Raw genomic sequence first — 20,442 nt, 5'->3', positions numbered from 1 at the left:
TTTTGCAGTCGTAACAAGTGCATGCGCATTGGTTGTTTGTTGAAGTTTGAAAGTAATAAATCTCAAGCAGCTGAAAAAATGTTCAGAACTGGTTACCCATCATAAACTTACATACGTATTGCGTCTGCATATTTGTGAACTTCAAGTTTGACATGAGATTATCAAGAGGTTTAATCTGGTTTTCCAGAGTCTTTACTTTCCAGTGGAAGACTTCCATGCATTCACGACTGTCATGTGGCTTATGTTCATTCTACTACATATACATGTCTAAAAATCCATAAATCTCTCTGGTTCTGGTGTCACAACGAATGGACAGATATCAGATCCAGATCAGACTATATATGTGTACATAATCTTCTCTTGTTTTTACAGATTTTTAATAACATTTGCCTATTTGCAAATCTCTTATTTGCATGTGTACATAGGTATAAATGTGCGAATTATAGTTGACAACTCAGAATTTGTTCTTTCGTCACAAAGAGAAACTTTCTCCGGTCTGAATGATGTCAAAGTCAAACTCGCCGAATCATCGGTATGGAGAAAGTGAAGAAAACCGTCATTCTTCTTCGGGGTGGTCGAAGAGGACACGGTTTTTCGGCATTATTTTAACTACTCTGTCTGCACTTACATTTTCACTAAATGCACTAACGCTAAAATTGCTCAATCATCTGCATCCCTTCAACTTGGGTGTATGGACGTTCCTACTAATGACGGGGTTCTCAGCACTCTGGACTGTACGGAGAAAATGTAAAACCAATCTTGAAACTGGGAACTCTATAGCGTTATTACCATCAGTGGATAAGAATAAAACTATTGCATTATTGTGGGTAAGAATTCTAACCTGTTTTGAACACAAAGATGAAATCTGGTCATAATATTTTACTCGTACTGAAACTTTGAATACTATTACATGCTGCAGTTGAGAGCATTTCTGGGGGTTTGTGCGTTGACGCTATTTTTCTACGCAATGAAGTTTATGGATGTTGCAGATGCTTTATTAATTGATTCGACATCTCCTATTTTCGTCCATATTTTTGCGTATGGGTTTCTCCAGGAGAAATGTGCCATTAGTCAAGTCTTTGCAACAGTTTTGGCTATCGCTGGGATCGGCTTTGTTGCACGACCTCCGCTATTGACGGGCGATACTCAATACAATGCCGACGTGTTGGTGAGATTTTATTTTTTCAAACAAATAAATGTAATAACACATGTTATTACCTTTTTGGACTTAGAAAATATTAATAATATGCTAGGTATCCGATTAATAATTCAGTACATGTAACTACTTTCAGATTGGTTGTGTTCTTGCATTCGGATGCATGCTTTGTATCACCTTGTCCTTAATTGTGCTCAAATTTCTAGAAACCGTTCCACAAGATGTTGTGACTTTAGTGTTAGGAATTTGGGGAACTGTGCAGTGCTTGGTCTTGTCCTTGTTACTTGGAGTCCTCCAGTTCCCTACTCATTTTGAAGACATTTGTAAGATTGTTGGTACGGCCGTTCTCTTCTTCGTAGGTCAGACCTTACTCACGGTGGCACTGAAGCATGAAGATGCTGGACCAGTTGGCCTCCTTCGAACGACCGAGGTGTTGTTTGCTTTCGTTTGGCAGTTTGTCTTTCTCAACGTGGTCCCCAATATTTACAGGTATTTTAATTGTGCATGCAATTCCTGACATGAGACTTGTATAAATACGTAAGTAGCTGCATAATACTTCCATGCATTGCTTTTCCAGCATTCTAGGCGCAGTACTGATAATGAGCGGTGTTATTATAACACTTGTTCGAAAATGGATGGATACGTCTGGTGGTGGAAATACATCAATAAATTAAACGGGTTGATTGTATGAGCTCATGGTGTATTTTTATTTCTTTTGAAACTAATCTCACTCAAGGATTGTAGAGTGTTGAAAATAACTACAAAGCAAAAATATGTTCATGTTCCCAAGATTATTTATGGCGACACATTTGACAAGAATATGGAATAAACTCGAACCAAACAGTAAAACTCGAAATTAAAGCAAGAATTAATGGCATCTAATTTGATCAGAATGATTATATAATGACACAGAAATTTTATTCCTGTGAGATTGTGTAGGCTACGGAAATGATTTAGGCCATTCGTTTTCCCTTGTCTATAGTCTAGAAGGCCCAGTTGTTGTAGCGTTGCTTTCATCTAGTCAATCAGCGCAAACGGAAAATGCTTCTTCGCGTTCTTCAATCAATTCTTGGCCAGTTTGCTCAAGTTTGCCCTTGCTGAAGTCATCAAGCGAAAGTCCCTAATTGAAGATAATGAATTTATGCTAATGCTCGTATATGGTTAACTTATATTATAATGACCAAGTTGTATTTAATTACTTGGAGAATTGTCCATTTCTTGTCCTTGATACCCACTGGGAAAGAGAAGATGACACCAGGTGGAGTATTGTATGAACCTAATAATGGAATAATAATATTATACTGCTTTACTGTACCCTCGCGTATACCAATTCGCTGATCCTGATCATTATTATGTACTCACCGTCAGACAAAACGCCCATTGAGACGTATGACCCATCGGGTGTTCCCAACCACCAATCTCGCATCTATAAAATACACTTATTAGACAACGTAACGATGGATGTCTGATTTGATAATTTTGCTATATAATATAACTAGTCAAAAACACATACATGGTCGCAAGCGGCCTTTGCAGCAGACATTGCGGAAGACATTTTCCGAGCTGCAATTATTATTAATCTTTTGCCCTTCACGTTTTTAGGTCACATGTCAAAGAAATCAAGATCATTCATACCTGCAATAACGGCAGCACCTCGTTTTTGCACAGTCTATTATCATAAAGAAATAAAATAATATACAAGATTCCAAAACAGCTAAACACGTTGTTTCCTCACCGTGACAAATTGATCCTGAAGCCAAGCTTGATCTGGAAGAGCATCGATCATTTTGATGTCGTCGTTTCCTTTCTTGACCACACCGTGACGAGCATCTGGATACTGTGTAGAGCTGTGATTACCCCAGATGAAAATATTTTTAACTGCATCAACTCCCACGCCCAACCTCGCAGCAATCTATAGCAGACGAATAGTTTAGACGAATTTTAACTTCATTCCTACACTTAGCGTCTAGATTTTTACCTGAGCCTGTGCTCTGTTCTGAAATTCAAATTATATGATGATTATGTTTTAATACTCTATCTACATATATCCCAAGTGTATATAAAAAAGAAGTACCTGATCAAGGCGTGTCATTGCAGAAAAATTCTCTGGTGGAATAGTAGGAGCATATTTCGAGCAAACCAGAGCATTTGTATTTGCTGGATTCCCAACCACCAGCACCTTCACCGTTTTCTTGGCATATTTATCCAAAGCTTGTCCCTGAATTTATTCAATGACGATTTAGTACCGGATTTTAATAAATTAAAAATACATACTCTTCAAATTAAATGGAATCTGCACCTGAACTTTGAATATTTTAACATTTGCAGCGAGCAAGTCTTTCCTTTCCATTCCTTCCTTGCGTGGCATAGCTCCTACCAAAAACGCGGCGTCCACGTCACGAAAACCTTCAACGGGATCAGCAGTCGGAACGACGCCACACACCAGCGGCATGGCACAGTCCATCATTTCCATTACCACGCCTAAAAATCCATTTTTTTCTTCATAAAAATTTTTGTAATGGTAAATTGGAAATAATTAGTAAGTCACTTCATACATAAGATTTTGGGAAACAGAAAAATTAAGACACATACTCAAGCAGAACGTCGTATAAGTGATGGCATTGGCGACGCACATTTCTATCTATATGTACGCATAAAACAAGTTTACCCCACCTTCCAGCACCCCCATCATAGCTGGAATGTCCAAGAGGTGAAGATAGAGAGGCTGATCTTGTCCGAACACATCACCCTTGCCGATTTGGTACAAAAGTGAGTATGCAATCTGCCCAGCGGCACCGGTGATCAAGACACGGATGGGTTCTTTTTGTTGAGACTGTAAACAAACACGCTTTAAGTCAGCAAATCTGATAACCTTGACTTGTTAAATTCATAATCTTACCATGTTTAGTAATCTTTGGCTCCCTTAGGCGTGTTTTGTTCCAGAAAGTACGTGTCGTATGATATGTTGACGAGAAAAAGGCCTGGAAATGAGAATATAAACAGTTAAAATATGCCACATCCACCCATATTTGCATGCACACCTTTATTTATGTATTTCCTTCCTTGGTATTATGAGCACAGACAGACAGATAATACTTACCACTTATCCTTAGTTGCTGGTTACCCGGAAAATTATTTATCGGCAATTAAGCAGCGAATTGTGGTGTGGTGCAGTTGCGGTGTGTTTTAACTAACGACTGGGGAACGAGCCTGGGTCGTGACAATCACATGAGCGCAATGCCCAGCCAAGGCCACTCGCAATGAGACAGAGTTCAACTTGGCCAACCAATCACAAGAATACACTCAGTTTTCTCAAATTTACAAATTCTCAGACTGCCAGATATTTGTGTACTATTCCTCTCGCTGTTATTATTATTGTTGTTAACTAAATAAGTACGTAGCAAAATAAGGACTCATATCGAATATGAGGTAAACATACGTGGACAATTCGGTGGATTATCAGTTTGAATTTTGAATTGTTGGACAGTCCAACTTGGACTACCATTGAATTAGCACTATCAGTTTGTTTTGGTTTGAAGAGTTAGAGTTTGCGAACTGAATAAAATGGCATTATCGGCGAGTCAGAAGCTATGTTTAGGAGTTGTTGGGCTGAACATGTGTGTCGCAAGTCTGGTCGCTGCAACTTATTTTGATGCGATGGATGACACGATCTTGCACAAAATTAATTGGGCAGGACCACATCCGGACGAAATGTTGGTATGTGTTAATAAAGATGGCAATGTCAGTTGTAAAATGAAACATTGAACAATGAATGTCATACAGGATCATCCACTGCAATCAGAATCCGAAGGCACAATCTCAATGACCACAGCAAGAAATGAAAAGTATAGTTGTAAACTTCCAAAACACTTGGAGCATTCTGGGGTATGCGAACGTTAAAAATGTACAATTCTTAGATAGTAAGGCAATTGAAATAGCGATTTTTTTTATAGGATGACAATAGCCCTTACACGGGACCAAGTCCATTGGAACTTTTATCGCCGCTCTTTACACAATTTGCATGCACATTCAAGGTATAGACAATTTAACGATATATATTGCATCAAATTAACTACTTATTCCTACATAGTTGGAAACCTACTGGACCTACGAGCTCTGTCACGGTAAGATAAAAAAAGAAAATAAAAAACCCACAGTCAGACTCATTTAGTCCGAGTCAGGGACAGTGTCCGTCAGCTTAATTGTATTTTTGTCCGAATTGACCGGACTACAATTACCACGCTTCGTGGTGGGATTAGTCGAATATTTGATAAATATATTATTTGCCCGATTGCTTGACATTTAGTGACTACTTACTTACAAGGGAACATACCGAGGTGTCCAACGAGTTGAGGGTCGACACCTATACCAAAATGACCACAATACATGACTTGTTAAACAAACTGGAGGAATTTCCGTGTAAAATTCACTTTTCGTCAAGTTGTGACGATATTTGTGACGAGCGCATGACCTCGGGTCGCAAGCGGGAGAGGTCGGCCGCTGAACGATCAGGTCGACCACAGAGAAGCGTCGTCGTCTTCACAGATTTCGAATTCTTGCATATTTTGAAATTTTGAACAAATTTTGAAAACATTTTGAAATTTTAAAAACATTTTGAAATTTTGAAGAAATTTTGAAATTTTGAAGAAATTTTGAAATTTTGAAGAAATTTTGAAATTTTGAAGAAATTTTGAAATTTTGAAGAAATTTTGAAGAAATTTTGAAATTTTGAAAAAATTAGAGGTGTGTCGAATCGAACACATGTTGTCTTCAGAGATTTCAAATTTCAAATAACTTACACACCTCTATTTTTCCAAACTTTTCCAAACTTTTCCAAAATTTCGAAATTTCTTCTAAATTTGAAAAAGTTTTTCTAAATTTCAAAATGTTTTCAAAATTTCTTCAAAATTTCAAAATAGTTTCAAAGTTTGAAAGAATTCGAAATCTCTGAAGCCGACGTGATCACGACGACCCTTCTCTGTGGACGACCTGATCGTTCAGCGGCCGACCTCTCCCGCTGGCGACCCGAGGTCATGCGCTCGTCACAAATATTTCACAACTTGACGAAAAGTGAATTTTACACGGAAATTCCTTCAGTTTGTTTAACAAGTCATGTATTGTGGTCATTTTGGTATAGGTGTCGACCCTTAACTCGTTGGACACCTCGGTATGTTCCCTTGTTAGAGTAATATCCCACCCACCTACATGACCTCCACCGGTCAACCACTTGACCGATTTCGCTCATGTTTGAACTTATCCCTAACTTTGCTTCATGTTCATATACATGTGTGCAAAATTTGAACTCAATCGGTTCAGCCGTGTTGGCTTTATGGCGTCTCGGACAGACAGACAATTACAGTTGCATAAGCCCTGACTCGGGCTAAAAATAATTAAAAATAAATAAATACTCTCCTAAAAATAATTTATATGTGAATTTTTGAAGCCGTTTCGTAATGTTTACAGGCAAATACATCCGTCAGTATCATGAAGAACGGGAGGGTAAAAAAGTGAAACTTCAAGAGGTAACTGCCTTAATAATTTGTATGTAAATGTTATGATAGTAGAAGCGTAGAATCAATCTGCAGAGTTACATTTAACTCTTTGCGTGCTTCACTCAGAAACTTTGATCTATTATTCGCATTTATACAAATTATTTTTGCATTCCTGAAGTTCTTTTTAGGACGATGGGACAAAAATGACAACGAGAAAGCAAGTAAGGACACTACAGTAATAGTAACATCAGGTTGAACATTCTTAAATTTATGATATGAATTCCATTGCAGGATTGAAGATTGAGGAGGATTTTTCAAATCCTGATTACAAGAATCAAATTCCGGTCAAGAAAGTTGACGGTGTGAATATGCCGTATCTACAAATTAATATGACGGACGGTACATTGTGCGACCTTAATGGCCAAACAAGAATGACCAGGTCAGTTACTAAACTAATTTTTATTTACACTACCATTCGTCTTCACCTGCAATACATTACTAATATTGGACATTTCAGAGTATTATATGTATGTTACCCCTTTGGCAAACATGAAATCTACTCTTTAGAAGAAACGGTGAGTATTCAAGTGTACTCCACGTTCGCTTTTATCCCACTGAGTTTTCCTTTAAATTGTTTATCTGTTAATTGAAAAATTATTACTCGATATAGTCCACCTGCGAATATGAAATTGTTGTCCTTTCGCAAAATTTGTGCCAACATCCGGATTTCAAGTAAGTAGCATTCATTATGCTTATTGAAAATCGTTATGTAAAGACTTAATAATAATAAAATCACCCAACATAGATCAAGGGAAACTGGCGAGAATATCATAAATTGTCACAGCATCGATAGTGCACCAAAAATGCCTAAAGCATTAGTTGAACTGGAAACGGAAAGTTTTAAAATTCGTCATGAGGTATCAAAAAAATCTACAAATCGAATAATTGAATACAGTGACGAGACGACGTAACATGATCTTGGTTGTCTTTGTAGCACTTGCTACAAAATCTCGAATCCCTACTGGAAACGAAGATTACAGGAGATGTGAAACCAGTCGAGCTATTTACGGAAGAAGACGAGGAATCTCTACTAAAACCGTTCAAGCCAGCTTTTCATGACAATTCATTCTTAACCAACTTTTTGAACGGCAAATCTTGTCTGACTGGGGTAAGCAATTTATGGAGAAAAATATTGATTGAATTTGCTTGTATGATCAACTAACAAGTCATCTACACTGGTTACTTATTTATGAATTTTAATTAAGGGCTCTCACTGGTGGAAGTTTGAATTCTGCTATGACAAACACGTTCTGCAATTTCATGAAGAACCCAACAGCCCTTCTCGGACTGAAATATATCTGGGGAAATGGGACGTCAACAAACATAAGGAGTACTTGGACAAGAATCCACATAAAAAATCAATTTCACTCGCATCCAAGAAACAAGTTGTTCACTACTACACCGGAGGAGCTGCTTGTGACCAAACAGGTCAACCTCGTGTTGTTGAAGTAAAGTTTAAGTGCATCGACACTCCAAGTCCATCTGCAATAGCTCTGTACCTTTTGGAGCCAAAGACGTGTGAGTATACTTTAGGGGTCGAGTCATCTGTATTGTGTCCCCTTCTGCAAGGGTCGAATGACTATGGCCTGTTTGACACGTCAAAATTTATCGAGTCGTCTTTAGACTCTAAAGGGAAGAGAAGAAAAACTCCAGATATCAGTGGGGATGAGTAAACTAACGCTTCACGCAAGTCCTAGGATGGTATTTGTTCTGTGATGTTATATAACTAGTTTCATATGCAACTTGGATGTACATATTGTTGTTTAAAAAATTATCACTCGCGTCATTTTTATACCGCACTTAAAATCCACTTGTAAATTGTGTCATCCTCATTATATAAATTGTATATAATTCGTGTACACACATGGTTTGGTCAGTCAAATAATAAAACTATGAATTATTTATTTATTTAACAACTCAGATATAAAACTTGTCCTGTTTATGCATGCATTAAAACTGTCTACAAACAGGTTAGATCTAATAAATACATGGATTATCTTACAACTGTATAACATATGTAGCATGAAAGAATCATACCATCAATCTATATTTGGAATATTATGCAGCATCATTGATGTTACAAAGTCAAAATGGGATTAATCAATTAAATATTGAACATTTCACTTTAAAAAAATGAGGAGTGAACAAGCCGTTGAACTATTAAGCTGTTAATAAAGAGTTTGAAGGAGAATTGTGATGCAAACTTTTTTTTAGTGATTTCAGTCATTGCGTTTGCTTGTTTACTGCTTCTTAAAGCTCTTTAGGATGGGATATATATTTTCAAACGCTTCGTAAATTTCTTGTCTCACTTTAGCACCTGCAATCAGTAAAAATAGTAATAATACAACGAGCATTTTTTTGTAGTTGCTTAATAATTCCATAAATCATACCTGTGAGTACCACTTTACCGGACACAAATATCAAAAGTACAATTCTGGGTTTTACCATTCGATAAATTAATCCAGGGAATAATTCGGGCTCATAACTGTATATCATCAAAACAAGATGGACTTATTATAAGACTTATATTGGATTTTCATAAGTTATTTTTAACAAACCTGCTAAACTGACTATGTGTGAGAACAAGTCCTTCTAACCGGATTGGAAACTTTACATCACAACTGCCAACCATATTTTGAATCTTAAATTCTAAAAATTTCGCATGAAATCCAAGTTTTTGGACGATTCTGGCATATTTTCTAGCTGCTAAGCGAGAGTCTTCTTCACTCTTGGCTCCCGTGCATACCATCTTCCCAGAACTAAAGATCAGAGCTGTTGTTCTCGGTTCTCGTATACGCATGATGACAGCTTGCAGAAATAAAATATACAAATAGGTCAACGAATTATTTCCTTAACAGTAGCAGTGCTGAACACGAGAGTTTCTGCAAGTTGTGTATAGCAAATAGGCATATCCCTTGTCACGGGTTAAGCCCAATTTTAATATATGGTGCAAATGTCTTACGTACCGGCAAAACGCTTTGGATTGTACTCGGCATTTCGTGCGTGCAGGGCAATCTTTTTGAGATCCAATTTACACCCAAGATTTACAGTGGAAACTATATTTCTGTAATATTACAACAAAAAAACATGAGCATACTCGTATGTCTCTAATAATTCAATTCGTGACCATACTGTAATTGTGGTACAATGCCAGGGTCTGCTGAGGAAGGTGTGGCTGGTTGTCCGTAGGCACCCATGCTCATCGGAACACTCATCGGCTGCTGTAAATATACTGATCCACTTGGTTCGATTGCCGGAGAAAGGAGGTTTTGCTAAAACATATGCAGAACGAAAATTTCTAGTTAAATTTCCCAAAACAGACCTAGAATCAGGGTCCTAGATGAACAATACTAAGCGCAAAACTTACCGGTGTCTGAGGTTGCATAAGGCTGTGCGGGCCGCCCAAAGAGTGAAGGCCCGATGAGTAAGAAATCACACTTGAACTTCCTCCAAGCCCCATGGGAGTGACCGGAGTCTGACTATGTCCACTATTACCGATGGCATGTTGTTGCTGTTGAGCGGAGGGGAGGATGAGGTCTTCTTCTGGCTGATGAAGAGGTGTGCCGATGGAGGGGATGTTGAAGATCCCAGGACTTGGGAGCATCTGGTCCATCTTGAAATATGTATCTTCTCACAACCGGCGTAAAATGACAAATCGTCGGCAGCAAAGGTTGTCGTAAGTTCCAATTTGCAGTTTCTGCAACAATGTCTAGTTAGTAGAACCCTCTCTACTTTCCTTCAGAAATGTTATTGTTGTTCCTGCAAAATAAAAAGTATGAGATTCATGTAAACACAAGAAATAAGACACATTTTTCAATTAAATAAGGTTAAACTTTGCTTACCTAAATACGTGAATCCCTCCTCTTAATAAACGTGCTGCATAAATAAAATAACTGGTGCGCTCCATTCAAGAGTGCAAACTATTTATACCACAAACACTTCCAGTCCTCCATCAGTGTTCGTCTTTATGAAAATTTCAGCTTGACGAATTTAAAATTCCGGAAATACATAAAAATTAGCTTTGTCTTTTGAACAACAAACTTGGTTGACAACAAACTTGGTTTTGTGCAGAGTAGATTTCAAATCAGGTTTACGACAGGGCCAAACAAGATGGAGCTGAGTGCTGGCTGATTTCTGTCGGGAGAGGCTGAGAAATCTCACCCTGCCTCCTTCTCAATTTGCCCAATTTGGAAAATCTCCCTCCACCACATTAATTAATCAACCATTAAAATTGTTAATACTAACGATTCATCATTGTCACTGGTCTTACTACATATTGGTCTCGACGATGAATTACGGAGCACTAATTTCATTCAATAAACTAGGCAAGCACATTATTCATGAGATTTACATGTTCCATTGGTCAGTATGCAAATAAGTATGAAGACTGAGGAGGAGGGTTGGCTTGGCTGGTTTATCAGCATTTATTATTCTCACATCGGGAAAAGTCATCCTCAAATAAGTAGCGATGATAATAGGGTGTTGGTGGGAATAAGTGTAATGTGTAACTAATTTGACCGTGACTGTCAATCTAGTTGGTGAAATAAGTAAGTACTTTTAAATTGAATTCCCTGTCTCCATTTGTCATTTTAATGCTGCTCTGACTTCACTTAATCAAGTCAAATCTAACATCTTCATCTGTCCATCATCAAATACATAATTTGGGACGAGCAAAATTATTTCCTACATTATAATGCGAGCAAGGAGTGTGTTGTGTACGTGTCGTTTCTTATACAATGATGCACACTTATCAGAAATTGTAATGAAGGGAGAATTATAATGGGAAGAAGGGCCCAATGGTTACATTACATTGAATATGTAATTATGATGCAATTATCGTTACTCATGATGACAAATACGTCGAAACACCAATCCATTTAGATGTGTTTACTAGGTAGTAGGTGTATCTTAATACCTTGTGAGGGGCCGAATGGTGATCTTGGACGAATGGTTATCCGAATCAGCCAGCACCTGGTTTTCCTTCTGCTCCCCAAGCCAACTAATTGCAAGTATCTTTTATGAATAAGTTTTGTTTTAACATTATTTCGATTTTATGCTTGCTATTTATCATTGAGCATACATATGCATGTCACAGCATACCGTACGTTTTGCATGACTATCAATTAGATACAAGAAACATTTCGGAAAAGCTGACTACAAAGGAGTCGAACTATAAAAAAAACACTAATCTGTTACTAATAATACCTACGCACTACTTGTGGAGACATGAAGAAATAAATCATACAAGTTCGGAATCTAATCTGACTATAAGAACAAACAGACCAGACGAATCTCTTAAAATAGCCACTCGCACCATGCAAAAATCTTAAATAAGCATTTTAATTCACACTGTATACGTGTATAAGTAATAACTAATCAGGTGAGATAAGGTAGGGTAATGCGTGGAAGGTGAAGAGCGTAATGAAAACGAGATCACAAATGCCTATCAATAAATATCCATGTATGTAGCTACGAATTTACATACATGGCGATTCTTAACCAAGATAGCAAAACACTTAATGAGTTAGGATTGTAATAAAATTCCATTTTTAGTAGATTAATGTATAATTATCGACGTGTGCTAAAATCATCATCAGCATAACAGCATAAACTTTAATCTATTTGGGCAACAATCACAAGTCTGATGTAATTAAGTTACCTCAAATCTCAAGTTTCTGAGGTGAGGTGAGACGTTTAATCGTCGAAAGTCTCTCAAACCTCAATATTTAGAAATAATCTGATATAATAATCTGACTCAATTTGTAGTTAACAATTAGCCCTCAAGAATAAAGACGAGAGCTGAACTAATAAGTAGATCTTGGACTGGTTGGACAGTAATGATAGCAAGCATAATTTCATCGTTGTTTATAATCCTGACTGATACACACTTGTTCGTGATTATGGAGATAGTCCTTCACTTTAGCACTGTCTAACTGCCTTAATATTTGCATTGAACATCGCATGCAAGAAAACTAGTCTACTTGGAGTACAATAATGAATAAAGATCTCCATAATAATGGCCGAGTCTGTCTTAGTTTGCATCCAACGATCATCAAATAAACAACCATCTCCAGTCAAATCATAAATACTTATCGTGCCAGTTAACAAAAAGTACATACGATAAAATATTAGCAGAGAGGTTTTCCTAATCCAGAAAGATTTGATTGTCATCGGCAGCCGTTAATCAATCAACTCTAATCAAACTTTCTATTTCTCTCACTCGAACATCTACATAAAGTGAAATCTACCTCATGGCGAAAGTCATCGGGTCCGAATTCTGATCAGTAATATTTTTTTACCTGACGTATTACACGCCTTCATCACTTGAGTTGCTATGCACGAGGTTGTTTTGCAATAAATTAACGCAAATTAAAATTCCTCGTTACATGAGTTGATTCATGGATGGTGGTGTAGTGGTCTCGTAGAATAAGGAAATGTCGTGTCGAGCAAAATTTTTGTAAGCCATCTCGAGAGATAGTTGTACTGGAATCAGAGATGGAAGTGGAACGAAATTTAGTGGTTATCTCACCCGCTGGTGCAGGCGGCACCGTGGGAAGAAGACCTTCGCTAACGTCATGCTCAACGACCAGATTTGAAATTCGCAAGTCCTCGGATGCCGAAGCGAACAAAAATTTGGAACCCAGGTTTAGATCTACAAAGTCCAAGTTTTGTTACCGAACGGCAGACTTGGTTATGAACATGCTGGTTTTGTTCCCCCTCTCAATTGGGTTTTGGCGAGGGGTGTGGCAGCTGATGGAGTACTACAGCAGTCCAGAAGTATGGGGGGTAGGTCCGTGGCTGAGCATGGGACTTGGCTACCTCATCCCCTTTGTCCTCTACGTTTTCCAAGAACCCCTCAAACGACAGGTTGCCCCTGGTCCCATGACCTTCGTCCCCTTCTACGTCCTCTCGAGGTCTCTCCTCCTCATCCACTCCTTTGGCTCGGTCAACCAATGGCGAGGGCTGTGGCAGCTGATGGATGACGAGACGGGGAAGGGGCCTGAGTCCGCCCTGGTCAGTTTGATTGTCGGCCTCTTTTTCAGTCTCGTCCTCCGAACCTTCAGCAACGTCCTCGCACCTCCGCTTCTCGTCGTCGTCGACGAAGCTTCGACTATCCATGACTGTCCCTTGAGGTTTAAAACGTCGGTGAGTCGAGGTATTATAGGCGTGCTCAAAATTAATCTATGATTCATGCATACATAAATATGTACATAGTTGATAATGGTGAGGTGAGTGGACGTATTATAGGACGTTGGATGCATTAAATTAGTTCAAATTAATGCACAATCTTTACATTGCATAGGTATTCACGATCAGTTACTAGATTTTATGGGAAGTAGCGCATTGAAAATTTACTCCTGATGCCGTTGTATAGCATTTTGACATATTATTTCATGTTGTGCAAGGTATACATGCGATTTGATTTTGATTTCATTTTCTGCAGCCCGAGAGAAAGTGGTGTTACCTGTTTGACTGCACATTTTCCGTCTTTGTTGTCCCGTCGCTGACTGTGTGCTGTTGGAGAGGCGTTTGGAACCTGGCAGATCTCTACCTCTATCCCGATGACCCTGCCGCGTCTGCCCTCTCGTCAATGGTGAGTGGCATGCAAAGTGATTTTGGTCTGCTATATTATTTAGCATCCCAACACTTGTTTCCGTTTGAAAACATTTCACTAAGCAGACGAGTTCATAAGTAAAGTTTGAACAGTCTGAAGCATAAATATAAATACAAAAGTAGTTTTCACACATTGTATTTATATTGTATTTTGTATTCATTGTAAGTGTGCGGTTCGTTTATTGAATATGACATAAGTGGCATTAGCTTCAATTAACAAAGTGATTATGGTGATGGCGATAAATCTTTTAGCGGAATAAATCATTCCAATGTCTCGAGTTGATTTGCATTTCATTTTACTGTGTTATTCAAGGGGTTTGGCTACCTTCTCTGCATCATCCTCTGTTCTACCCAACCATTAATATGTGAATTGGTTTGCAGCCTTAAAGGTATCTTGAGATTAGCAGTGATTGATGCGTGCTACTTCGTTGGTAAGTGCCACAGACGATCACTTAATTTTACATGCACATCTGATAAGTTGTATATTCATTTTCAGGTTTCATAGGATGCGTCTTTGCCTGGAGGGGTGTATGGAACTCGTACAACATTTACATTGTTTTTGGTGGGTGGGAAAACTAGTAACGCATTGGCATGAGTATTGTAAATATTATAAATACATTCTCGTAACAGATTAATTCAGTATTTTGGGTTCACATTTTCAGAAACACCTTATCTGAGTGAATGGGTGACCTTAATCATTGGAACGATTGGCACCGTTTTATTCGGTTGTGTATCAATTGTTGTGGTCCGTGGGATAGCGATTGATGGGGAAATTGAGAAAGATGAAGCTGCAGAATGGCTCATTCCTTACATTTCTCATTTGAGAGAACGTCACAGCGAAGTTCCATTCCCTGAACCGTGGATTTGCAGACTCCTGTGCACAAATCAGGCACGTATTACTTATGGACTTATTTACTATTCGTAGCATTTGATTTAAACTCAATTCAACATTTATTGTGTCTAAATTATCTACTGTTTATATCACAGAAAATGAACTGGAAAAATCTCAGAGCATATCGACGGACGAGGCCGGAAAAGCTAGACCATTTAGATGGCGTCACTCAGCCATTAAAGAAAGCGAACAATGTGCCAAACTCTCATGGAGCAGATGATGGTGACCCCACTCGCAGAAAGTACCCTGCAAACCCTCCCCCTAAAGTTCGCCTCAGTCAGATTCCACACATTGACAGCTCTTCGGAAGACGAATTGGGGGAGAGGGAGACGCTGAACCCAAATCCTGAGCTGGACGGTCAAGACGAGGAAGAGCAGGACGAAGGGAAGAAGATCGTTTCAAATCCAATAAGACAAGCTTAAATCAAATCAGGTTTTAATTTCTTACTTCTACATAAAATAGGCACAGAGACTTTAATCGTTCGCATGGGTTCTTGCTTGTTAATAAGTACTAAATTATGAAAATTATGATACAGAGACGATGACGATGCTTCCTTACATTCTTATTCTCCACGTTCAGCTCCATATTTTACACAATGTTTCGTTTTAAATTTAAATTCAGTAGAAAACAGTAGTATGTATTTTGATGTATTCACTGGAATATGAAATGATACAGCTCCCTTCATAAAAGCTACATAATGTTGGTATATTATCTTTAGAAGCATGAGCGTATTGCCATTTCATTCAAACAGTCTCACATTTTACTACATCTCCGTACATGGAATTAATGGCAAGCGAGACCAGGCAATGTAGTTCATAGTTTGTACATTATCATCATCCAGTTTCTTGTACAGAACACGATATTTCTTTGTGATTCAATTATTCAAATTGGTAGTGTAAATAATGCAGTCGAGTGATTTTTATATCTCTCCAGTGGTAGGACTAGCATTAGGCATTTTATATTCTGACCAAATCTGACCAGTAATATAAGAGTTTATACATAATTAGTGTGTAACTATGTTGGATAAACTTTAAAATTTACTGTCCACGCATTGTTGGCGAATTAGTAACAAGAAAGTTTATACTCTTGATATGACGCCTATTATTGCCTAATCAAATATTGTAATGAGCTACTTTACGCACAACTGCAAAGAACGGAGGGAAAATAAACAATAAAAATAGATAAAAATATTCTCTAAATGTGTTGAGCGTCTAATATGTATTTGACGACATGTCATTTGTGTTCAGGAAATGAAAAATTACAACTTAAATGGGCGAAGCTCATGTCACATCTACGTTTTTACAAAATTGTACTTGGGAAAGGACGCACGTCATAAACGGTATAATTGATGGTGTACGTCATACATATACATTACACACAAATGGATGCTGGAGAGAATTTTGTGTATATTTACATACATATGCAAATATACTCGCGTAAGATTTTCTGTAAAATTAGAAAGGTATTTGTGTTGTGTGTGCACAATAGTACGAGTGATCTTGAAATGCATTTGACGTTGAACTTTAATGAAGGACATGATTTTATAATTTCACCAAGCTGAAGGGGACGCGTTTGGCCAAACTTGAGAATTTACCCGAATTCGGCAACTGGCCAAAAATCTTAATGCGCATCTCACTTCCCAATATTCATTAAATCGAATAGCCAAAAATGTCTCATACATTGCACACTCGTACCACACGTAAGTACAAGATCGGACCGTTACTGTTGTTCTGACTTCTTCTGGGCTTCCTGGCACCGAAAACCTTTGAAATATATACAAGAACAACATGCACGGAGACGCCTCGGGAAAACATCTCACATGATTTTGTAAATTAGGGAGTGGAACGTCGTCAACCAAATAGTAATCCATCTTGAAAGTGTGACATTACACCAAAGCATATTTTAGAACCACCCAAAGGAAACGTCTGCCAGTGTCGAACGGAACAGCACAAGACCAACAACTACTCTTCTCTGTAATATCGTAGTATTTCTCCAAGAATCATCAGAATATGGGAGTTGCGACAGGTCCCAGAGTTCCAGATGGACCAGATGGTAACTTGTTGAAACTAATTTCCATTGGGCTAAAATAACCCACTTTTTACATAGGTAATCCCATCGTATCGGTAGAGTACGAACTCTTTGGTCTAGTCCAAGGTATTATGCCATACACATTTACATATGTACATACATACGTCTCACATTTGCCATTGTTGTCCAAGTTAATATTTTAGCATTCTATTGTCCTTTCACAGGCGTTTTCTTTCAGAAATATGCCAAAGAGGTAGCTGAGCAACTTTCAATTGGAGGCTGGATAAAAAATACCAAACAGGGCACGATCGTGGGTAGACTGCAAGGGCTGAAAAATTCTTTACAACAAATGTAAGCCGGAAAAAATAGTGGATTGATTAATTCAACTGAAACCTGAATTGATTCATCAGTATTTCATGCATATTATGATATTATAGGCTTGAGTGGATGGTGACGGAGGGAAGTCCAGGAAGTCGAGTAGAAAAGCTGGATCTCTCCAAATGGGAATTTACGGCAATGCAAGACTTTAAAAACTTTAGTATTCGTTTCTGATCTGTGCCTCGAACAGCGTGGGATGACGAAAATGAATTTCCTAATATGCCCTCGATTTTCAGTTTGTAAATGCACCTTATTTTTTTGAAACGCAAATAAATTAATATATTTTATCTTTACGAAATGGATAAAAGATAGATTTGATTTAATATTCATCATTTAATGATTTTTACAAAATGAAAAATGAAAAACAAAGTCCAACTTGCATACACGCCACGCTATATTATGGTGTATGTTATATGTATAAACAATAAATCGGCAATATTAAGTAATTACATTACAACTGATACAGTTTCGAATGTAATCTTTTCGCTAATGTTTTTCGTCTTGACATGTTCATCTTGGTTTGAAATGTAAATCATGTTGTTTGGTTCTTCCTTCCATCCATTCTTTGCAATCCAACTCCTCAAATCGGCGTCTGTTAGCAATTAATTATTTATTTATTATATAGAACAATGGAAATTTGATACTAGTTTGCTTGAATATTCAGAGACAGAAAGACAAAAATTCATGACAAACCTGTGATTCCGCCCAGCAATTCTTTTAAAATAGTTTTGTCCATGCTTTGGTATGTGATGTTCACAACGTGGCACACAAACTTCCTCACAGCGTCGTCAAATCCAGTGATTTGGGAAATAAGATTAGCATCTTGGGCTTTTTCTTGCCAAAACCGCTTAAATTGACAAAGTTCTAGAAGATTTGCCAAATATGCGATTCGAGCAATGTTCAAGTCGTCCAGCTGAAATAAAAAAGTTACAAGATGTATACACAATCAAACGAAGCACAATAAAGTTACATCAGTCCCTTCCTAAATACTTTGTCTCATAAGTGTTGGAGAGAGATTTACAAAGTCCACATAAAATGATATGACAAGTTAAACCAGGTGCTTCTCTCGGCATAATAAAGATATAGTTTTATGTTGTGAGCTACTATTACTTCATAATATGATATGCGAATTCCTCCTTCTCCTGGTCGGCTATATATATAAACGACCTGTGCAAATCTACTCAAATAAATCAAAACGAAATGAGTTCGCAGCTGAAAAGACCAGAGATTTAAATTGAGCCTTGACCAAGCTGAAGCTTGCAACGAGAACAAGGGCTCAGATGCAAGAGTTAAAAGCTTTCCCGAGAATGCAGAGGGGGTATGCATAAAGGATTTAGCGGCTCATGGGGAATCTAAGAGCTCAAATGGGCAGATTTATCGGCTTAACTGAAAATAGTGGGGGCTTACGCTCCCGGATTTCGCTGGCTTGATAGGGATTTTATCAGCATTTTACTGGATTTAGTAGCCCCGCAATTGCAATTTTTCTGGCTTCACTTGTCCTTTTTGCATTTACGATCCACGTTTGCGTAAAAAGTAAAATGCACATTTGCAAAACTATGTGAATTACACGAAAGAGATTTTGATGGTTGAATGAGTCAAGAAATCAAGACGCTAAAAATGCTTCGTGGAGTTACAGTTTTCGTTATCCCGTTCTCGTTTGATGCTGGTATAATACTAATACTACAATTCATGAGTTAATAATAGGCAGATGATCATACCTGACCCGCGCCAAGAAGGCAACGACAGAGGACAAAATCCGTGTTGGGTAAATTGGTCAACGATTTCAGAAGGATCCAGCAAACGATCTCGGGTTTGTACAAATTTGGGAAAAATTGGTACAACTTGAGGATGGCCAAATTCGCCTCCAAATCGTACATGTTCTCCGACACTTGAAGTTGCACATATTTTTCAAATTTTGGAAGATTGTTTGAATTGTACCTACAAGGAAAAAAATAAATTATAAAACATTGAATTAACAACTATGCCGTGACGGCATTGCCGTCACGTCACACGTAGTGCACGTGCAATTTATTTAGTTATATATAGCATAGTATCTTAAAATTTTTAATTTTTCACAAACTCGTACATAAACCACAGCGTTCATTCGTACTTGCACAAGTGTAAAAGTTTGGCAAACATATAAACAATCATATTGTATAAATAATTGTACAAGCATTTCACACTTACATTTACATTAACGACTATGAAATGAAGGAAACTTGATTCGACAAAATTGTTAATACGTACCTCTCAACAGAAGTAAGGAAAGAATTGACCTCCAACTTTAACGCTTCCAACTCCTCGCGTCGCGTACCTCCAACCATTACTAAATTTGAAAAATTATTTCGCGTGTTAATAATAATAATTTAAAAATATTTCTCAAACAATAAGTCACAGGCAAGCACTCAAAATCTGAAATCAACCAGCACTCGTATAATGCTTACTGTGAGCTTTGTTGTTGTAACGTTACTATCAGTGAAGCCTTTAAATATAAATTATTTAGGCCAATGGTTCCGAACGCTTTATCAATTTTGCATCGATCGCACCCAAATAATTCATCTTGAAGTTATCTGGACTTTTACGATGCAGTCAATATTTAATAAATACTACGTTGTACTTACTTTCTTTCTTTATTGGACTTGCTTCCTCGTACAGAAAATCTTGTCGTAGTTTGGTTTTTGTGTAGCAAAATAGAATTAAGATTTCGAAAATATAAATATTTCAGAAAAATCTGTTCAATTGTGCCAACCACACCGGCAGAGAAATGTGAATGACAAATCGCCCTCGTTCTCCACCACGCGGAGTCGACCGCGAAGCCCACA

At 37.8% G+C, this 20,442-nt stretch overlaps 7 protein-coding genes across 8 annotated transcripts; 4 read left to right on the top strand and 3 right to left on the bottom strand.

Moving 5' to 3' along the window:
* The first annotated feature begins 105 nt into the window (after positions 1-105).
* LOC110845083 (solute carrier family 35 member G1) lies at positions 106-2,017 on the top strand. The gene is made up of 4 exons (XM_022091443.2): positions 106-827; positions 920-1,168; positions 1,293-1,645; positions 1,734-2,017. Exons 1-4 carry the CDS (start codon positions 501-503, stop codon positions 1,828-1,830), a joined length of 1,026 nt encoding a protein of 341 aa, XP_021947135.2. The 5' UTR covers positions 106-500; the 3' UTR covers positions 1,831-2,017.
* Positions 1,843-4,401, bottom strand: LOC110845081 (malate dehydrogenase, cytoplasmic). The gene is made up of 12 exons (XM_022091440.2): positions 4,257-4,401; positions 4,056-4,137; positions 3,830-3,989; positions 3,456-3,637; positions 3,231-3,374; positions 3,135-3,152; positions 2,892-3,068; positions 2,792-2,825; positions 2,670-2,719; positions 2,519-2,582; positions 2,356-2,432; positions 1,843-2,276 (listed from the first exon to the last, which is right to left on the bottom strand). The coding sequence occupies exons 2-12, from the start codon at positions 4,056-4,058 to the stop codon at positions 2,178-2,180; spliced, it is 1,008 nt and encodes a 335-aa protein (XP_021947132.1). The 5' UTR covers positions 4,059-4,137; positions 4,257-4,401; the 3' UTR covers positions 1,843-2,177.
* A 114-nt stretch (positions 4,402-4,515) lies between these two features.
* Positions 4,516-8,624, top strand: LOC110845080 (endoplasmic reticulum lectin 1). Its single transcript, XM_022091439.2, has 12 exons — positions 4,516-4,873; positions 4,940-5,041; positions 5,110-5,190; positions 5,247-5,280; positions 6,620-6,678; positions 6,827-6,869; positions 6,940-7,087; positions 7,166-7,223; positions 7,319-7,380; positions 7,454-7,565; positions 7,643-7,816; positions 7,914-8,624. The coding sequence occupies exons 1-12, from the start codon at positions 4,721-4,723 to the stop codon at positions 8,379-8,381; spliced, it is 1,494 nt and encodes a 497-aa protein (XP_021947131.1). The 5' UTR covers positions 4,516-4,720; the 3' UTR covers positions 8,382-8,624.
* LOC110845082 (TATA-box-binding protein) lies at positions 8,591-10,803 on the bottom strand. Its single transcript, XM_022091441.2, has 7 exons — positions 10,551-10,803; positions 10,076-10,467; positions 9,841-9,980; positions 9,675-9,772; positions 9,267-9,516; positions 9,099-9,193; positions 8,591-9,025 (listed from the first exon to the last, which is right to left on the bottom strand). Exons 2-7 carry the CDS (start codon positions 10,319-10,321, stop codon positions 8,949-8,951), a joined length of 906 nt encoding a protein of 301 aa, XP_021947133.1. The 5' UTR covers positions 10,322-10,467; positions 10,551-10,803; the 3' UTR covers positions 8,591-8,948.
* A 1,930-nt stretch (positions 10,804-12,733) lies between these two features.
* Positions 12,734-16,409, top strand: LOC110843510. Of its 2 annotated transcripts, XM_035848214.1 has the most exons (7): positions 12,734-13,854; positions 14,153-14,302; positions 14,636-14,753; positions 14,819-14,884; positions 14,985-15,211; positions 15,310-15,646; positions 15,750-16,409. In XM_035848214.1, the coding sequence occupies exons 1-6, from the start codon at positions 13,204-13,206 to the stop codon at positions 15,634-15,636; spliced, it is 1,539 nt and encodes a 512-aa protein (XP_035704107.1). In that variant the 5' UTR covers positions 12,734-13,203; the 3' UTR covers positions 15,637-15,646; positions 15,750-16,409. The 2 variants fall into 2 exon arrangements, with proteins under 2 accessions (XP_035704107.1, XP_021945167.1); XM_022089475.2 differs by having other exon boundaries at positions 15,310-16,409.
* A 665-nt stretch (positions 16,410-17,074) lies between these two features.
* On the top strand, positions 17,075-17,922 carry LOC110844504 (acylphosphatase-2). Its single transcript, XM_022090720.2, has 4 exons — positions 17,075-17,266; positions 17,321-17,368; positions 17,467-17,593; positions 17,680-17,922. Exons 1-4 carry the CDS (start codon positions 17,224-17,226, stop codon positions 17,792-17,794), a joined length of 333 nt encoding a protein of 110 aa, XP_021946412.1. The 5' UTR covers positions 17,075-17,223; the 3' UTR covers positions 17,795-17,922.
* On the bottom strand, positions 17,923-20,383 carry LOC110844503 (eukaryotic translation initiation factor 3 subunit K). The gene is made up of 5 exons (XM_022090719.2): positions 20,242-20,383; positions 19,868-19,946; positions 19,339-19,558; positions 18,314-18,533; positions 17,923-18,212 (listed from the first exon to the last, which is right to left on the bottom strand). Exons 2-5 carry the CDS (start codon positions 19,942-19,944, stop codon positions 18,067-18,069), a joined length of 663 nt encoding a protein of 220 aa, XP_021946411.1. The 5' UTR covers positions 19,945-19,946; positions 20,242-20,383; the 3' UTR covers positions 17,923-18,066.
* Between the last annotated feature and the right edge of the window lie 59 nt (positions 20,384-20,442).

Source organism: Folsomia candida, unplaced genomic scaffold (assembly GCF_002217175.1).
Source record: "Folsomia candida strain VU population unplaced genomic scaffold, ASM221717v1 Fcan01_Sc002, whole genome shotgun sequence".
In the NCBI taxonomy this organism is placed as follows: domain Eukaryota; kingdom Metazoa; phylum Arthropoda; class Collembola; order Entomobryomorpha; family Isotomidae; genus Folsomia; species Folsomia candida.
The sequence above is the reverse complement of the archived record's forward strand: the minus strand, read 5'-3'. Positions and strand labels throughout refer to the sequence as shown.